General features: G+C 35.6%; 2 protein-coding genes across 5 annotated transcripts; both read right to left on the reverse strand.

Moving 5' to 3' along the window:
* Window positions 1-308: 308 nt before the first annotated feature.
* On the reverse strand, window positions 309-2,914 carry LOC111456280. Of its 3 annotated transcripts, none has more exons than XM_023098122.1 (6): window positions 2,504-2,914; window positions 2,290-2,385; window positions 1,863-1,964; window positions 1,252-1,447; window positions 643-850; window positions 309-439 (listed from the first exon to the last, which is right to left on the reverse strand). In XM_023098122.1, the coding sequence occupies exons 1-6, from the start codon at window positions 2,528-2,530 to the stop codon at window positions 412-414; spliced, it is 657 nt and encodes a 218-aa protein (XP_022953890.1). In that variant the 5' UTR covers window positions 2,531-2,914; the 3' UTR covers window positions 309-411. The 3 variants fall into 3 exon arrangements, with proteins under 3 accessions (XP_022953890.1, XP_022953883.1, XP_022953876.1); XM_023098115.1 differs by having other exon boundaries at window positions 371-439; window positions 553-850; XM_023098108.1 differs by having other exon boundaries at window positions 394-850; window positions 2,504-2,605; window positions 2,714-2,914.
* A 1,104-nt stretch (window positions 2,915-4,018) lies between these two features.
* LOC111455406 (auxin transporter-like protein 1) lies at window positions 4,019-8,878 on the reverse strand. 2 transcript variants are annotated; one of them, XM_023097059.1, is made up of 8 exons: window positions 8,299-8,878; window positions 8,020-8,205; window positions 7,820-7,932; window positions 7,567-7,750; window positions 7,387-7,484; window positions 6,518-6,725; window positions 6,016-6,273; window positions 4,019-4,611 (listed from the first exon to the last, which is right to left on the reverse strand). In XM_023097059.1, exons 1-8 carry the CDS (start codon window positions 8,434-8,436, stop codon window positions 4,366-4,368), a joined length of 1,431 nt encoding a protein of 476 aa, XP_022952827.1. In that variant the 5' UTR covers window positions 8,437-8,878; the 3' UTR covers window positions 4,019-4,365. The 2 variants fall into 2 exon arrangements, with proteins under 2 accessions (XP_022952827.1, XP_022952837.1); XM_023097069.1 differs by having other exon boundaries at window positions 4,019-4,575; window positions 8,299-8,873.
* Between the last annotated feature and the right edge of the window lie 6,356 nt (window positions 8,879-15,234).

Below are 15,234 nucleotides of genomic sequence, written 5' to 3' on the forward strand. Positions count from 1 at the left end.
TGCGAATTATTCCTTTGCACGTGTTATTATGGAGTGGATTAAAGATTGAGGGCTTTTTAGAAACAAACAAACAATCTTGTGGGCTAATTTGCAATTATCTATTTTACGGGGCCAATTATGGGAACATGAGAATAAAAACCATATATTTGATTTTTTTTTTTTAACATATAATTTGATAAGGAATTCAAATATTTTTTAAATAGAAATAAAAATCCAAATTAATCCAAATTATTCTAATACCAAGCTTGGGAAACGTTAGGAATCGCGGGTCTCCACAATGGTATGATATTGTCCATCAGGACTCACTCCCAATAATTCTCAACAATCCTCCCCTCGAACAAAGTACACTATAAGTCAGATTCCTAACCGTTTCTTCCAAAGTTACCCAAGAGAGGGTGAAATTTCTTTTCCTTACACCGCAAGCAAATGGGATTGTTTCCTGAAAAGAAAGAGAAAAACAGAGTATCACAGAGATGAAGTAAACTACACAATTATTTACAGCCTTGTTCTACATACAAATAATAGTTAAAACTCTAGTTTTACTGTTTATACTGTTTATACTAATCACAAGCAGCTCATGATTCTGAAGGCTTCACGTCCCAACGATTCTTTCTTTTTCTTTGAGCATGAGGAATGAGTAACCTGGCAAACTCCTCAGGCAATTGAGCTGGTGTCAAGTGCACCAAGTCTTCCCTGTCGTCGCCACCGGACGAGATCCACCCGTGATAAGGTTTTCGCCTCCTTATTTTCGGGGTATGTGCCGCCAGTAAAGACTGGTTCATAGAACTCCTTATAAAATGGTTATCAGCAACACCAGAACCTATATCCTCCTCCTTCCAGTATCTTTCATCTGCAGATTCATCACACATAATAATTAATATTCTTCAGGGTCCTTCACCATGATAAATCCACAATGGCAGTGAAATCACACACAAGATCATCTCATAGTTTCTTTCCCAAGTAACCAAATGAAATCAATTATTGCCTTTAAAAAGCTGCTACTGTTATCCATTAGAACATAAGACTATCTTGACCTCCTAAATCCGTTTATTTTGCACATTTGTAATAATCTAAATGTTTAGCTGGTTAGGTGTTAGTTCGGCCTAGAAGAGAATGTATCTAAAATAAGGTTACAAGTTTAAGGCCTTTACGAATATAACCTCATGAAATTACGATTAAAGTAACCGATAAAATGGTAGTTATAGAACGGCGAAAATTCACATGTTTGGTTAGAAATGTCAAACTAGTTACCTGAATCATTTGCAGGTACTGTGGCTGTGATCCTGAAAGGTTCATTGTCCACGTACGATGAGATTACACCCTCAGTCGGTTTCACGGTAATCTCAGCCCCAGGATTAGATGTGGAAGCTTCATTAACAACATTCGAGGAACAGCCCGCTTCAGAGGTCTCCTGAAGATCTGCAATTCTTCCATCCTCTTCATGAACCTTCAAACAATGAGCATTAAAATATGGGGCAATGCTGAAGAGATAAAACAGTTGAAAGAATAAAAGGTGTGCATTTTTCTGATAATTAGTTAACACTATTTCAACATGAGAAAAGTAAACCTGGTACGAGTTAAACAAAAACGATATATGCACGAGCAAATGTTGTACTCATTGCGAACAATTTGACAAAGACTAGCAAAAGGGCACCTCACAAACACCAATCTGGGAATAAGAACTAGTTTGAAATTTTTGATCCGGAGTTTCCTTTGGAGCTAAACATTTCATTTCTTATTTGTATGCAACATACATCAATGGTTCTCCGTTGGAATTGTTAAACATTCATAAACCATTATACAAAGGCGAAGAACGTGCTTACATCAAGAATCAAATTCAACAAAAATAGTTGGAAAGTAACCTTCTCTATTGCACCATCTTTCCGTTTCTCAAGAAGGGTATCAATCAAGAGAGTATAAGAGCCTTCTTCAATGAATACCCATCCTTCGTCTCCTCCATACACCTAAACCAAATTCTCCAAACACTGTATGAGATTATAAAACAAAGTATAGCGATGATTGCAAGAAAGCCAAAACGTTTTAGCAATGCAGCAGCTTCTTGAGTCCCTATTTCTAAGCACTTGCATTCAGATAATTGACCTTGAAATGGGGAATCTAAACACAAATACATACTTTCAAGTATTCAGGGCAGTGGCCATCAGACCATTTTATCCGCTTGCTTTCTTAATTTTAAGACAGGAAAACAGAGAGACCCACAGAAGAAACACACACAAAAACGAAACAAAAACATGAACCATGTAGAACAGAGATGAAATCAGAAAAACACACACTGAGGAGCTCCTTGACCGTGTCACGAACCAACTTCGGATGAAATCCGAAAGGATTCATAGCATCCAGCGCAGCATCAATTCGTAAGTTCCCCCTCTGAAATTCAAAATAGAGAGCACCAAACAGGATATAACTAGAAAATTTGTATTATATCCAAAAGAAACGCAGAAATCTCTTCGCAACGACAAACAAGGTTAAAAAAACGAAACAGAACCTTTTTAATTCGCTCCCTGGGAGCCATTTATGAAGCCCAACAAAGAAACGTCGAACAAGCTCCAACTGAGAAAAAATTCCGGTGCTAGGGTAACCGAGAAACCTAATGAAGGAGGAAGTAAGAATCACTACACCCGACTCAACAACGCAACAATCCGCTGTAAACGTACATAAAAGAATGAGGGAAGAGGAAATTGGGTTTAGAAGAAACCTGAGAATCGAAAGCTTGAAAAAGGAGCATATCTTGATGAGCAGAATTAGATGGAGTGGGAATCAATATGAAGAGATATGGGGAGAGATTTTGTTCAGAAATAAGAGAGAAAGAGGAATGTCAGTCGAAAATTTTGCGGTTTCTGGTACGAAGACGAAAGAGCATGCAGGAAGAAGACGAACGATTTTGGCGCAACAATCGAGTGTTTCTTTTTCTTCTCATTTATTTCTATTTATGTATATATTTATTTTTATTTTTTTTAGTTCTGATAAGCGTTAAAGTTTGAATTCTTATATTTTCTTTCAATTTTATTTTTTATTATCGTTTTTAAATTGTTTGTATTTGCTGAAACTGACTTGATAAATTCATTAATTACTCCATAAACTCTTCAGTTTGGGCTGAAATTGAAATTTTAAAGTAAAAAAGTTAGATATTTTAGATTTAATTTTTAATCTTAATTAACATTAGTTAATAAAACAACTGAATAGATAAGAATGGAATATTGGAAAGGATTCTTATAAAGTCAGGTGTCACAATCGTACTTTTTTGGCGATCATGGACAACATGCCTTAGACAAATATAATCGTGACACTAGGCACCAACAGTATACAATGTTTGTGCTTGATTGCATGCTAAAATGGCTGATATGACTCATTTCTCAAAAGGACAGACCTAGCTTACATTATAAATCTATAGCCCTTTGGTCAGCTGTGTTGGATGATTAAAGTCCCACGTCGGCTAATTTAGGGAATTATCGTGGGTTTATAATCAAATAATACTCTCTCTCCATTGGAATGAGGCCTTTTGAGGAAGCACAAAGCAAAGCCATGAGAGCTTATGTTCAAAGTGGACAATATCATACCATTATAAAGAGTCGTGTTCATCTAACATGGTATCAGAGTTATGCCCTAAAACTTGGTCGTGCCAATAGATTGGTAAATCCTCAAATGTCGAACAAAGGACTCCAAAAGAAAAAGAAGTCAAGCCTCGATTAAAGGGAGGCGTACTTTGTTCAAGGGGAGGTGTTGAGTCCCACATCGGCTAATTTAGGGAATGATCATGGGTTTATAATCAAAGAATACTCTCTCTATTGAAATGATCATGGGTTTATAATCAAAGCCATGAGAGCTCATGCTCAAAGTGGACAATATCACACCAGTGTAGAGAGTCGTGTTCATCTAACAAACTGTATTCATATCTTGATTTCTAATCAGAAAGAAACCATCGTCAACTCAAAAAGAAAAGGGAAAAAAAGGGCAGGGCTTGGCTAAATGGATGAAGATCTTCATCTTGAAACCAATTAACTCAGGCAAGGGAACAAAACATTGCAGTTTCATTTCTGTTCCTAATGCAGAAACATCCTTCTAATACTTTCAGATATAGCAATTTGAATTCAGTCCCTCCAAGTACATCACAAAAGAGTAGAACAGTGGGAGAAAATGATACATAGCCATCTAAGAATGGGATCCATCCAGTTTCTCCTAAACATATATAAAACGAACATCGCATCGCATAGAGATATATAAAGAGAATGAGCAGACAAGATTTGGATGAGATTAATATGCATATCAGAAGGGTGGATGAGGGGAACCTTGATGCTCTCTGTGTATGCCTTTGTATAGATTATATAATTGAGACTTGAGAGAGAAAATTCAATGATGGGCTGTTGTTGAGCCCTGGGGTGGACACTGGTAGCACTTTGCAAAAAGCCCAAAGGTGTCAACTTGCTTGATGAAGTTGGCCATGCTGGCCCACCCTCCAAATCCAAACCCAATGACCAGGACCCACACCACTATGAAGCTGTTCACCACATACATGCCTGCCCAGCTAGGGAGGAAGATTGGAAGTTTCTCTGCAGCATTCTGCACCCAAAACATACACTTTCTTGACATGTCAGACTTGCAAACACAATATGTAATGTCATAATCATCTTCATTCATCTAAATATACAGGAGTTTTCATTATTGTAACTTCTGGGTTCAGTTCATTAGAATTCTTGAACTGCATTTCTCACTAAATTTTCCTGAACAAGACCGGTGGCTTATCAAGTGACAAAATCATATGCATTAATCTACAAGTGGGAGTCTAAGCACAGGCCAGCTCGAGCCGACTTTCGACCAGAAACGGATGCCAAACTAACATTGTTTAAAAAAAAAAATAACAACAAAAACAACATTGAAACCTGTTTTTATTAAAACCAAACCTACAGCAATAATCATCTCAAAGTGGCCGAAACCAACAAAATCGATTTAAAATGACTATACATATTATACAAACTACTAAATTGACCAACAATGTTTCAGTTTTTCAGTTCAGTTTTGCACTCCTAACTACAACAGCAATTAGGATAAAAAGGATCCACACTAGTTGGCAAAAGTTAGTATCAACAGCAAGATACTTTGATTTGACACATCCAGTAATCAAAAAAGCCTAAAAATTCGCTCAATTAGCCAACCATTGGTTCTATCCTTTCGTCCGTACAAAGAAAAAAGGGCACAATATTTGGATTGTGAAATAGGGTACAACACGCTACAGGGAAGGGTGTCTTTGATTGGCCCAACTTAGTTGAAGATGTGGCTAGCATGGAGAATTGTGACGAAAGCAGATAACTGAATGAAAAGGAAATGCTACCCACTCCCATAATAAAATGTTCCATGAAATTTCAAATGCTAGTCATTATAATAATCAGTGGGGCTAAAATGGCTATCGGTTGGAACTCATTTCCAGCTTAAATCATACAGCTGGAACCATATCCACAAAATGATAAGAATTGAAAGGACCAACTCTTTAGGGAACCCTCACTGTTATCACCTGTACTTGGTGTCACTATATTGAGACCTGGTAGGACGGTCAGATTCTTAACATAAAGTTTCCAGCATAGCCAATCTTATAGATTGATTCATATCATATAGATGTTTTCATCTATTCAAAGGACAAGCATTGGAAGTTATATAATTATGAAGATCCCAAGGAAGAATCACGGGTAACAAACAGATATAAACAGCTCAAGACTAAGTAAGGAATGTTCTGAACTCTGAACCAAGTTTGCATTAAAATTTTCAATGATTCAACTAGCAGCTTAGAATGCCAAATTAGTAGAAAAATTAGACCAAATCTAGCCATGACCCAGCAATGATATGATCAGGAAGTAAGGGCAGATTGGATTGAATGAATTCAATACTCAATTCAGGACGAGAAATCGACAATGCCAGTTGGATAAGCGCGTATTAGGTAAAATATGATTGAAGAAATGAAATGGAAAGATCAAAGGCAAAGGCAAAGGCAAAGGCAAAGGCATTTACCTGTCGGGCAGAGGCAGATCTGAAAGTGAGCATATGGGCTAAAGATGGGATGATGTAGACGGTGAAGCTAACCAGAAGCGCCCCTACCGCAGAGTTGATGGGTCCAAAAAAAGGGAAAATAATAGCCAAAAACCAAATGGGTATCACAACCGGTAATCGGGCAAGCGCCCTCAGACACATGCTCTTTGTTTCGTGCATTCCAATCACTTTCTCCCACACGAAATACAACGGCGTACAAGCAAACCCAAATGTTATGAACTGCACATCAACCGTTCGATCAAATGCATAAGCACAAAAACAGTGAGAAAAACCAAAATTTGCAATAAAGGGTAAGGACTATTCAATGCACATTCCTATCACTCTCCACCACACGAAAAACAATGGGATGCAGACAAACCCAAATGTTCAGAACTGCACACTAACTGTTCGATGAAATGCAGAGGCAAAAAGAAAGTTAAAAAGCACGGAAATTGCAATAAACTTAGGGATTTATGGAGTAGACCTGGTGAATGAGCATGAGAACGATCGCTGTGGTGCGCCATCCATTAGTGGGAAGAAGAGAGAAAGCGTTGGAGTGGGTAAGGAGTTGGTCGCCGAAAGCCCAGTAGACGGCGGTGGCGGACGGGATTGTCAATGTAAAGACGTATAGAGTGGCGATGAAATAAATAAATTTGAACTTTCGAGGCTTCCACATAGCGTCCATTATTTCCCTGCCGCGCCAAAAAATTTCTTTCATTTTTTTTTTCTTTTTTTAATTTGATAAATTAATAATAATAAAAAATCAACTTTACATTTATTTTTTTTAAATTATACAAAAAAAATCTTTAAGAGTAACATTATAAAAACAATTTTTTTTAACATTAATATGTGAATGAAAATAAACTATGTTAAAAAAATTTTTTTAAAGTTCATGAGTATTTTTTAAATCGACAGTAAATAAATTTAAAAAAATTAAAAATGTATGAATATTTATGAAACTTTTTCAAACCCTTTTAAAAATTTAATTTTTTTTAAATAAATTAAAGAATATTTTTATTAATTTAATCTTTAAATTTTAATATTAAACTAAAAAACAATTTAAACATTAAATATCATAGAAGGATGAAGATGGAAGAACAACAAGAATAAAGCTCATGAATAACTTGGCCTAATCCATCTTGTAGGCACCAAAAAAGTAAGAAAAGACAACTTTTGGATTCAAATTTCAAAAGGGATATCGATATTAGACGAACACGACTCTCCACAATGGTATGATATTGTCCATTTTGGAAACCCATGATCATTCTCTAAATTAGTAGATTTGAGACTTTTATCGTCTAACAATCACCGGTTCATTCAAATGGCAAGTTCCAAAAGAAAGAAGAGACTCACACAGTCACAGCATGGCCACCAAAGGTGTACAAGATATTGGTTGCCCCAGTGAAATAGAGCACCATTTTGGTTGGCCCCGAGTGTTGGACCCCTTCAACCTTCAAAGTTCAAGAACAAAAACTCAACAAAAAGAAACCAAAATTTGACTACAAATTGAAATGATTCGATGAACAACCAGACCTGGCCATGAAGAACAGCTGCAATGGTCAAGTACCAAGCCGTGTAAGTGGTCATTCCAAGCCCAAGAAAAGACCAAATTCTATAGTTATGAAACGATGGTATGAACACCGTCGTGGCGCAGCATGCTCCAAATATATACGTCCATGTCCTCTTGTCTAGCTTGTCATTTATGTAATATATATTGCTGCCATCATGAACACATTTTAGTACTAATTTCACCATCCATTTGGAGAACAGAGGAGAAGTGATGAACCTTGCACAAGCTATTAGCTGAATCACGGATCCAAAGAGGAGAAAAGTGCAGTTGAAAGCTAATCCAGCAGCCTTCCAGTATGGCCCCAACAGCCCATCCAGCACTTCAAACCACTGAACAAACGAACATGTTCAAAGAAGCTAAAAACAGAGCTTCGAGATTGTGAAAATGGCGGTGGGTTGTCCTGTTTTTAATCTAACCTGAATGACATGGTTTTTGAAGCTGACATTCTCTTTTTCCTTACGAGTCCGATACTCAACGTAAAGAATGCTGATCAAATAGGCTGTCCAGCTTCCAATGATGCCGTAAAATACTTGAAATATGATGCCTGAGAGCATACCCAGTTGAGAAAAAGAGTATGGCAGCGTTAACAGAACTTGAGCAACCTTAAAGAACATCAAAACAAAAAGGAGATAACTTTATCATCATAAACAGAGCATTATAAACAATGGGATTTTGTGGGTTTTGTGAGTTCGGACCTGATTTGATGCGCAGCTGAACCAAGCATCATAAACAGAGCCTCCATGCCAGAGGAGGCTTTTGAAGCTCAATGGAGATTGATTTGGCTTCTCTTCTTGATGATCCCTCTCGTTTTGTTCATTCACAGTTTGATCCATTTCCTTGAAGGATAATAATCTAAAAAGAAAGAAACTTTCGAGGACCCAAAGAGGAAAATGAAGAGCAATCAATGGCGTCCTCTGTTTTCGTGATGAACTTTAAAACAGAGGTAGCTCCCTGTTTCAAACGAGAATGAAGGAAGACGCCGCCGTGAATTTATAGCTTCAGAAGCGCCGGGTGTGCCTTAATTTTGCGGCATTCCCACGAAGAAGAAGGAGAAGGAGCCTTGGATCTTTGGGGTTTCTACTGATATCTGCTAGCTTTCTCTGTGTGTGTGCTCTGTTTTTGTTGGGTTTGTCTGTCTGAAACTTGGAGTCAAGAGGTGTGTGTTTTAAAGGGAGTGAAAGGCGTAATTAAGTTGCCAGAAAAAGGGTCACAGATCTGAATCATGTGGAATTATTGATGATTCAAATGGTAGCCCAAAAGGGGGGAGAAAAGGTTTGAGGGAAAACCCCAATAGGATGAGTGAAATTTGGTGTTCATTTATTTGATGCTTTTTGGTGGTAGCAAAGAAACAAAGTTGAAGGAGATGGCGATGTGTAATGAACTGAATCCTCCAAAAGAGGAGACATGAATTTTGCTCCCTCATGGCTTCTTTTCTCTCCATACCCTAAATCCATGTGGAATGTCTCGTACCGTAATCGTTCATGCCTATCGCTAGACTTCTTCACGACGTTTTTAAAACGTGTCTACTAAGAAGAGAACCCATGTCGAGAAGGGAATGAAGCATTTTTTTAAAAGGGTATAGAGACATCTCCCTAGAAGACGTTTTTAAAAAACCCTGAGGAAAATCCGAAATAAAAAGTGAGCTGATACTATTACACATAAGGTATTGTTTGATCAAACGTTTGATTCTTTAAATTTATGGTATGATTTTTCGTTTATAATCTAAAGCGAAGCTTGATTTGTACTCCGAATTTGGTGGTCCGTATTATAAATATAATGAAGGCGTTTGATTAATACGTGACAAAAACACCTCATTCTTAAGAATTTGGTGAACTAACTCTCTTTTGACGGTCAAAAAGTTTGTTCATAGAATCCAACCCTTTTCAATGATTTGGAATTGGCATCTTTGCTATTTACTCCCTTTTCTGAATTTAATTGTCTATTTAGTCCCTCTATTTTTTCATAATTAGCCTAAAAGCCTAATTTTGAAAACCGATAAAAAATTAATAAAACCTAAATACCATATATAATTTTAAATGCTATAAAAATCATGAAATATATTATTACGAAACAGTTTGATAATAGCATATCAGATTTGAATCTTAAACGTTAAGAAAATTAAATTAAATATTTAAAAAGTTTAAGAATTAAAAACAAAATGCAAAAAATAAAATTAACAGTGTATTCAAAATCAAAAGCTTCTTACGTATGTAAACAAACAAAAAGTATGATTTGGGAGTGTTAAGACTGAGAAGCTCTCTTACCATGTTAAGAATGAGAAATAGAAACGGGATCGAAAGTGCAAGAAACATAGGTGAGATTAAAAGTCTGAGAAACAGAGGTTGACTGTAAATCCCACTGGGACTTTCGATCTCACTTATGTTTCTTAGACTTTCGATCTTACCTATATTTTTTTGCACTTTTGATCTCATTTCTATTTCTCCTCCTTAAGAACGAGCGGAAGCTTTTGTTTGAATTTTGTATGATTCGGTAGCATTAAGTTCTTAGATTACAATCTAATAATTATATTTATTTAATTTATTTAATGGACTAATGATTGCATACATTATTTAATTATTAATTGGATTTGTTTTGTCTCCTTGCCTATGCATCCCTTGGGAGGGAAAATAAATAAATATAATTAATCAAAGTTTTTATTTTTTAGCTTAAAAGTTGCTGTCTCAAATTTTTTAAATAAAAAATATTTAAAAGGACGATTTGAATTTTCGTTAGCTGATTTATTCAAGAGTAAGAGTAAGTGACACACCATCATAACAAGTCTATGAGCTTGTATTTAGAGATTGGTCCGATTCAAACAAGCATTTGATCCAACGAGCCTATGATATTGTCAAGGAGATGGATCAAGCGCATGCAGCCCAAACGTTTGGCTCGTAGAGTCACCAACACTGTGTTAGACGAACACGACTCTCCACAATAGTATGATATTGTCCACTTTGAGCATAAGCTCTCATGGCTTTGCTTTGGGCTTCCCCCAAAGGCCTCATGCCAATGGAGTTAGTATTCCTCACTTATAAACTCATGATCATACCCTAAATTAGTCGATGTGGGACTTCCATCATCCAACACCTCCCCTCGAACAAAGTGCGCCTCCCCTTAATCGAGGCTCGACTCCTTTGGAGTCTTAGTCATTTTTGACGGCCTTCGAGGAGGGGCTTAGCTCCTTTTCTTTAAGAGTTCTTTGTTCGATATTTGAGGATTTACCAATCTATTGGCACGACTAAATTTAGGGCATGGCTCTGATACCATGTTAGACGAACACGACTCTCCACAATGGTATGATATTGTCCACTTTGAGCATAAGCTCTCATGGCTTTGCTTTGGGCTTCCCCAAAAGGCCTCATCCCAATGGAGTTAGTATTCCTCACTTATAAACCCATGATCACACCCTAAATTAGTCGATGTAGGACTTCCATCATCCAACACCTCCCCTCGAACAAAGTGCGCCTCCCCTTAATCGAGGCTCGACTCCTTTGGAGTCTTAGTCATTTTTGACGGCCTTCGAGGAGGGGCTTAGCTCCTTTTCTTTAAGAGTTCTTTGTTCGATATTTGAGGATTTACCAATCTATTGGCACGACTAAATTTAGGGCATGGCTCTGATACCATGTTAGACGAACACGACTCTCCACAATGGTATGATATTGTCCACTTTGAGCATAAGCTCTCATGGCTTTGCTTTGGGCTTCCCCAAAAGGCCTCATCCCAATGGAGTTAGTATTCCTCACTTATAAACCCATGATCACACCCTAAATTAGTCGATGTAGGACTTCCATCATCCAACACACTGAACTCAAAGAAACAAAAGCCACACATCACAGCACACTGGTGGCTAGGTCGAACGCCCCGCCTGCTCTGCACAAAAAAACGCCGAAGTAGAAAGTCGAAAGCGAACTCTTTTCTTGTACCTACATAGTATAGTATTGGTGGCACATTCAATAAACGGTAGCTTTAAAGAGCCCATTTGAAGCGGGTTTCGCACCAATCTCCGATGTCCTCCGTGTGTAACATGTCTAGCTTTAAAGAGTATGATTGCAAAGGCCATTATTAGATGCAATTCCAGTCGTATTTGAAGGCACCACCTGCCAAACATAAGTATCACCACCAACATTAATCGCTGCAGGCCGCCAGCAAAGGCAGACCGGCGAGCAAAACGCCGCCGTTCGTACTGGGGAAGACAAAAAGCAACTGAGTGTTGCAGAAGAAACTATTATCGCCATCTTCATAATTTCATGTTCTGTTGTTCCTCCTACAATATTTATGGACCACTAAATACAAATAAAATTTAAATATAAAAAAAGTACAAAATATTATTTTCAAAATAACAAATTAATTAATTATAAATTATCCAATAATATATCCTTTATTAACCCATGTTCCTTGCTCCTGAAGTACAAAACCTTTGGGCCTTGGGCCGCTTCTTGGGCCTTATTTAGGTCAATCGGACTTGCACTTTATTGAATTGGGCCGCTTCTTTGGGCCTTTGCATAAGATTTGTTTACCCTAAGCCCAATTAAACTGTGACGTAAGCTGTGACACATTACCTTTATTTTTTATGGTTAAATTAATATTAAAACAATACCAAAAACCTTGCATTTTTTTCCTTAAAAAAAAGTTCAAAATTATAATTTTGAATAAAAACCGTTAATATTTTATTTCAAAAGTGAAATTGATACATTTAATTCTTTTTAAAATGATTTCTGAAATGTAAATAAATAGTTCGTTTCATTTAATATATTAATGATAAGAATAAATTTTAACTTTATTTATAAAAGTTAACGAAGGTTAATGCTAATTTTAAATTTTCATGAAAATTTTTTTAACTTGAAACTAAAAATAAGAAAACTTTTTAAAATTTTGAAGGGTATTTCAAAAAAATATATATGTGACGAGTAATTATATAATACTTAGGAAACATAATCATTATCAAGATATAAACGAGGTTCTTGACCTCTATACTTAATTATAAAATGCTAGACATTTGACTGTGGTCCCTACTATTTTAATTACAACTCATTACTCATGCCCCTACCAATATTAATTTGATATGCTTTATATTAAAATTTATATATAATGGGTATTTTTTTTTTTAATGGAATATGAAATAAAAGAATAACATTTTAAAATTAAAGTTAAATTATTTAATTTAATGTCTTATTTTCGGGCGCAACATGTGCTTCTTTGTCACCTAATTTCGGCGCCAGCCCACAAGTCAACAAAACTACACGCCGCATGTTCTACATCCAGTTTTTTTTTTCTAATAAAAAATATTATTAAAACAAAAAACTTAATTTTAGTTGGTATAAATTTATTTTGTTTGAATTTTATCGCAAATAGTAATTTAATAAATATTATTTTTAAAGTTCTATTGTGGCTAATTAATTTTGGTATACATTTGTAGCTCGGATTTTGGATTACATAAATAAATAGTTTAAGAAAAATAAAGCGACGTTAATATACTCTATTTTTGAAGCTACATAAATTAATATCTATCTAATATCCGTGTCAAATAGTGATGCAAACGAGCTATACATACAAATCCACTCACGAATTTGTGTACTTTGATTGGAACTGGAAGCTCCATAACAGGCGATTGGTATACCCATGTAGTTTGTTACATCAGGATAAGTTGCGTTGGAATTGAGGAGTTCATAATTGCATACAAGGAGGAGTAATAGTGGGGCGTGTCAATGCACTTCTTGGTCCTTGTCTTCCCGACCTACGGACCCACTCTAAATAATTCATGGGTCAACGAGTCTCCAAGACAAGGGGATAGACACTACTAACCAAGCCAAGCTTAGCTTTGGGTGACAATTTTATTAAATTAGACTAAATTTTATTTTATTCTTTTTAAATTTGATTTTATTTGATCTAAATGGCTTATATTATTTGACACGTATTTCATATTAAAAAATAAAACAAATATTAATTAAAAAAAAAGTGTACGGCGTTAATTCTCCGTGATTAGACAATTGATATTGATTAATTATGATTTATGAGATAAGTGGGTGAGGTTTAAAGTATATTAAAGAAATTAAGCTTATAATTAATAGTAGCCGCCAAGGAAGGCCTGCTTTCTGTTTAATATTAATTTTGATTGGTTACTTTACAAGACGTGTAAGCCAACACACCATTTCAACATCCAACTGTACGGCCACGTGGAATGGTCGGGGTGACCCGTTAGGCACCGCCGCTGGAGTCTGATGTGTCCGCGTGTGACCCGACAGCTGGACTTCATTATACATGGACGGAGCACGTGATCTCCATGCCACGTGTCGGAAACCTAACCAGCATGATTTCTGAAATCCGAATGTGATTAGTTAGTTGGCCGGTAAGAACACAAGAGCCCATCCACAATCCGAGTCGGACACCAATTAAAAAAGTGGCTGGTATCCTAGTCAGTATCATTGTCCAGTAATTTCTTAACACGTGGCATTATTTTTTATAATTGGAACCGCGGTAAACGCGGGTGATGGAAACTGTATTTTTATTTTCTTAAAAACATTTTTAGAACAAGACATGTACTCTTGTTATAAGGATTTTTTTTTTATATATAAATTAATACTTTTTTTTATTATATATAAAAATAAAAAATAAAAAATGGAATTTTTTATTATTTATAAAATATAAAAGTCAAGGACTATTGATGATAATGCAAACTTATTTGAGCCTATCCATATATATTTCAAAATGGACGCCTTTGATTTATGTTTTGAAAAGACAATTAAAACTAATAATAATAAAATAACAAAATTCCTATTGGAATGTGCATTAGGTATTCCGGCAAAAGGGGCAAAAGGCCTCACCAACTTGTCAATATAGAATTCCAAAACCAAGGCATTCTAATCTATGTTAAATAATTTTAATTTTATTATAAGTCGTAAAGATACAATTAATTTGTATATCACTATCGACTATTTATTTGAAATAGATAAAATTGAAAGTTTTTTTTTTTTTTAATATACGTTGGTGCTTTGGATGCTCTTCTTATTTCTTTCCCGTTTTTTTCAAAGTACCTTAAAATTATCCTATAAAAATACACGATATATTATATATTTTTTCTTTTGGAAGATTATACCATTGTAGCTTTAGTCTTTGTTTTATTTACACTCCGTCACCTCTTGGTTTGTCTAGCAGCTTTCGCTCCTTCGCCTTTCAAAATCAGGTCTCAATTCATCCTATTGAATCAGATTCGTGTGATACGTGAGACTATATCCTTTATTTACCTGAGTTGAATTAATTAGCTCTTATTTTTAGGGATAAAAGAGAGTCAAGGTAATTCGTTACCAAGTTCAATCAGGTTCATGAATGAGTAAGTAGTTCTCCTAGCAAGTCCGTCTTTAACTTAATATATCCAAGCGTGAAAATGTATAAAAATTGAATTTCAAAGCAATTATAATTTAATAATAAAAGTGAAATAACACTGGACTTCCTTTCCCCCCTTATAATTACTATCTTAATATTTGGAAAATAATTATTTTAATAATTGTATATTACTATATATCCAATATACATATCATAGCACATTAATTCACTTACCCAAAGCAAGACCATCTATTGTTATTTTCCCATTCAAATACTAAAATTTCATTAGGTATACAATAAACCAAAATTAT

The sequence above is a fragment of the Cucurbita moschata genome, unplaced genomic scaffold (assembly GCF_002738365.1).
Source record: "Cucurbita moschata cultivar Rifu unplaced genomic scaffold, Cmos_1.0 Cmo_Scf00002, whole genome shotgun sequence".
Classification (NCBI taxonomy): Eukaryota; Viridiplantae; Streptophyta; class Magnoliopsida; order Cucurbitales; family Cucurbitaceae; genus Cucurbita; species Cucurbita moschata.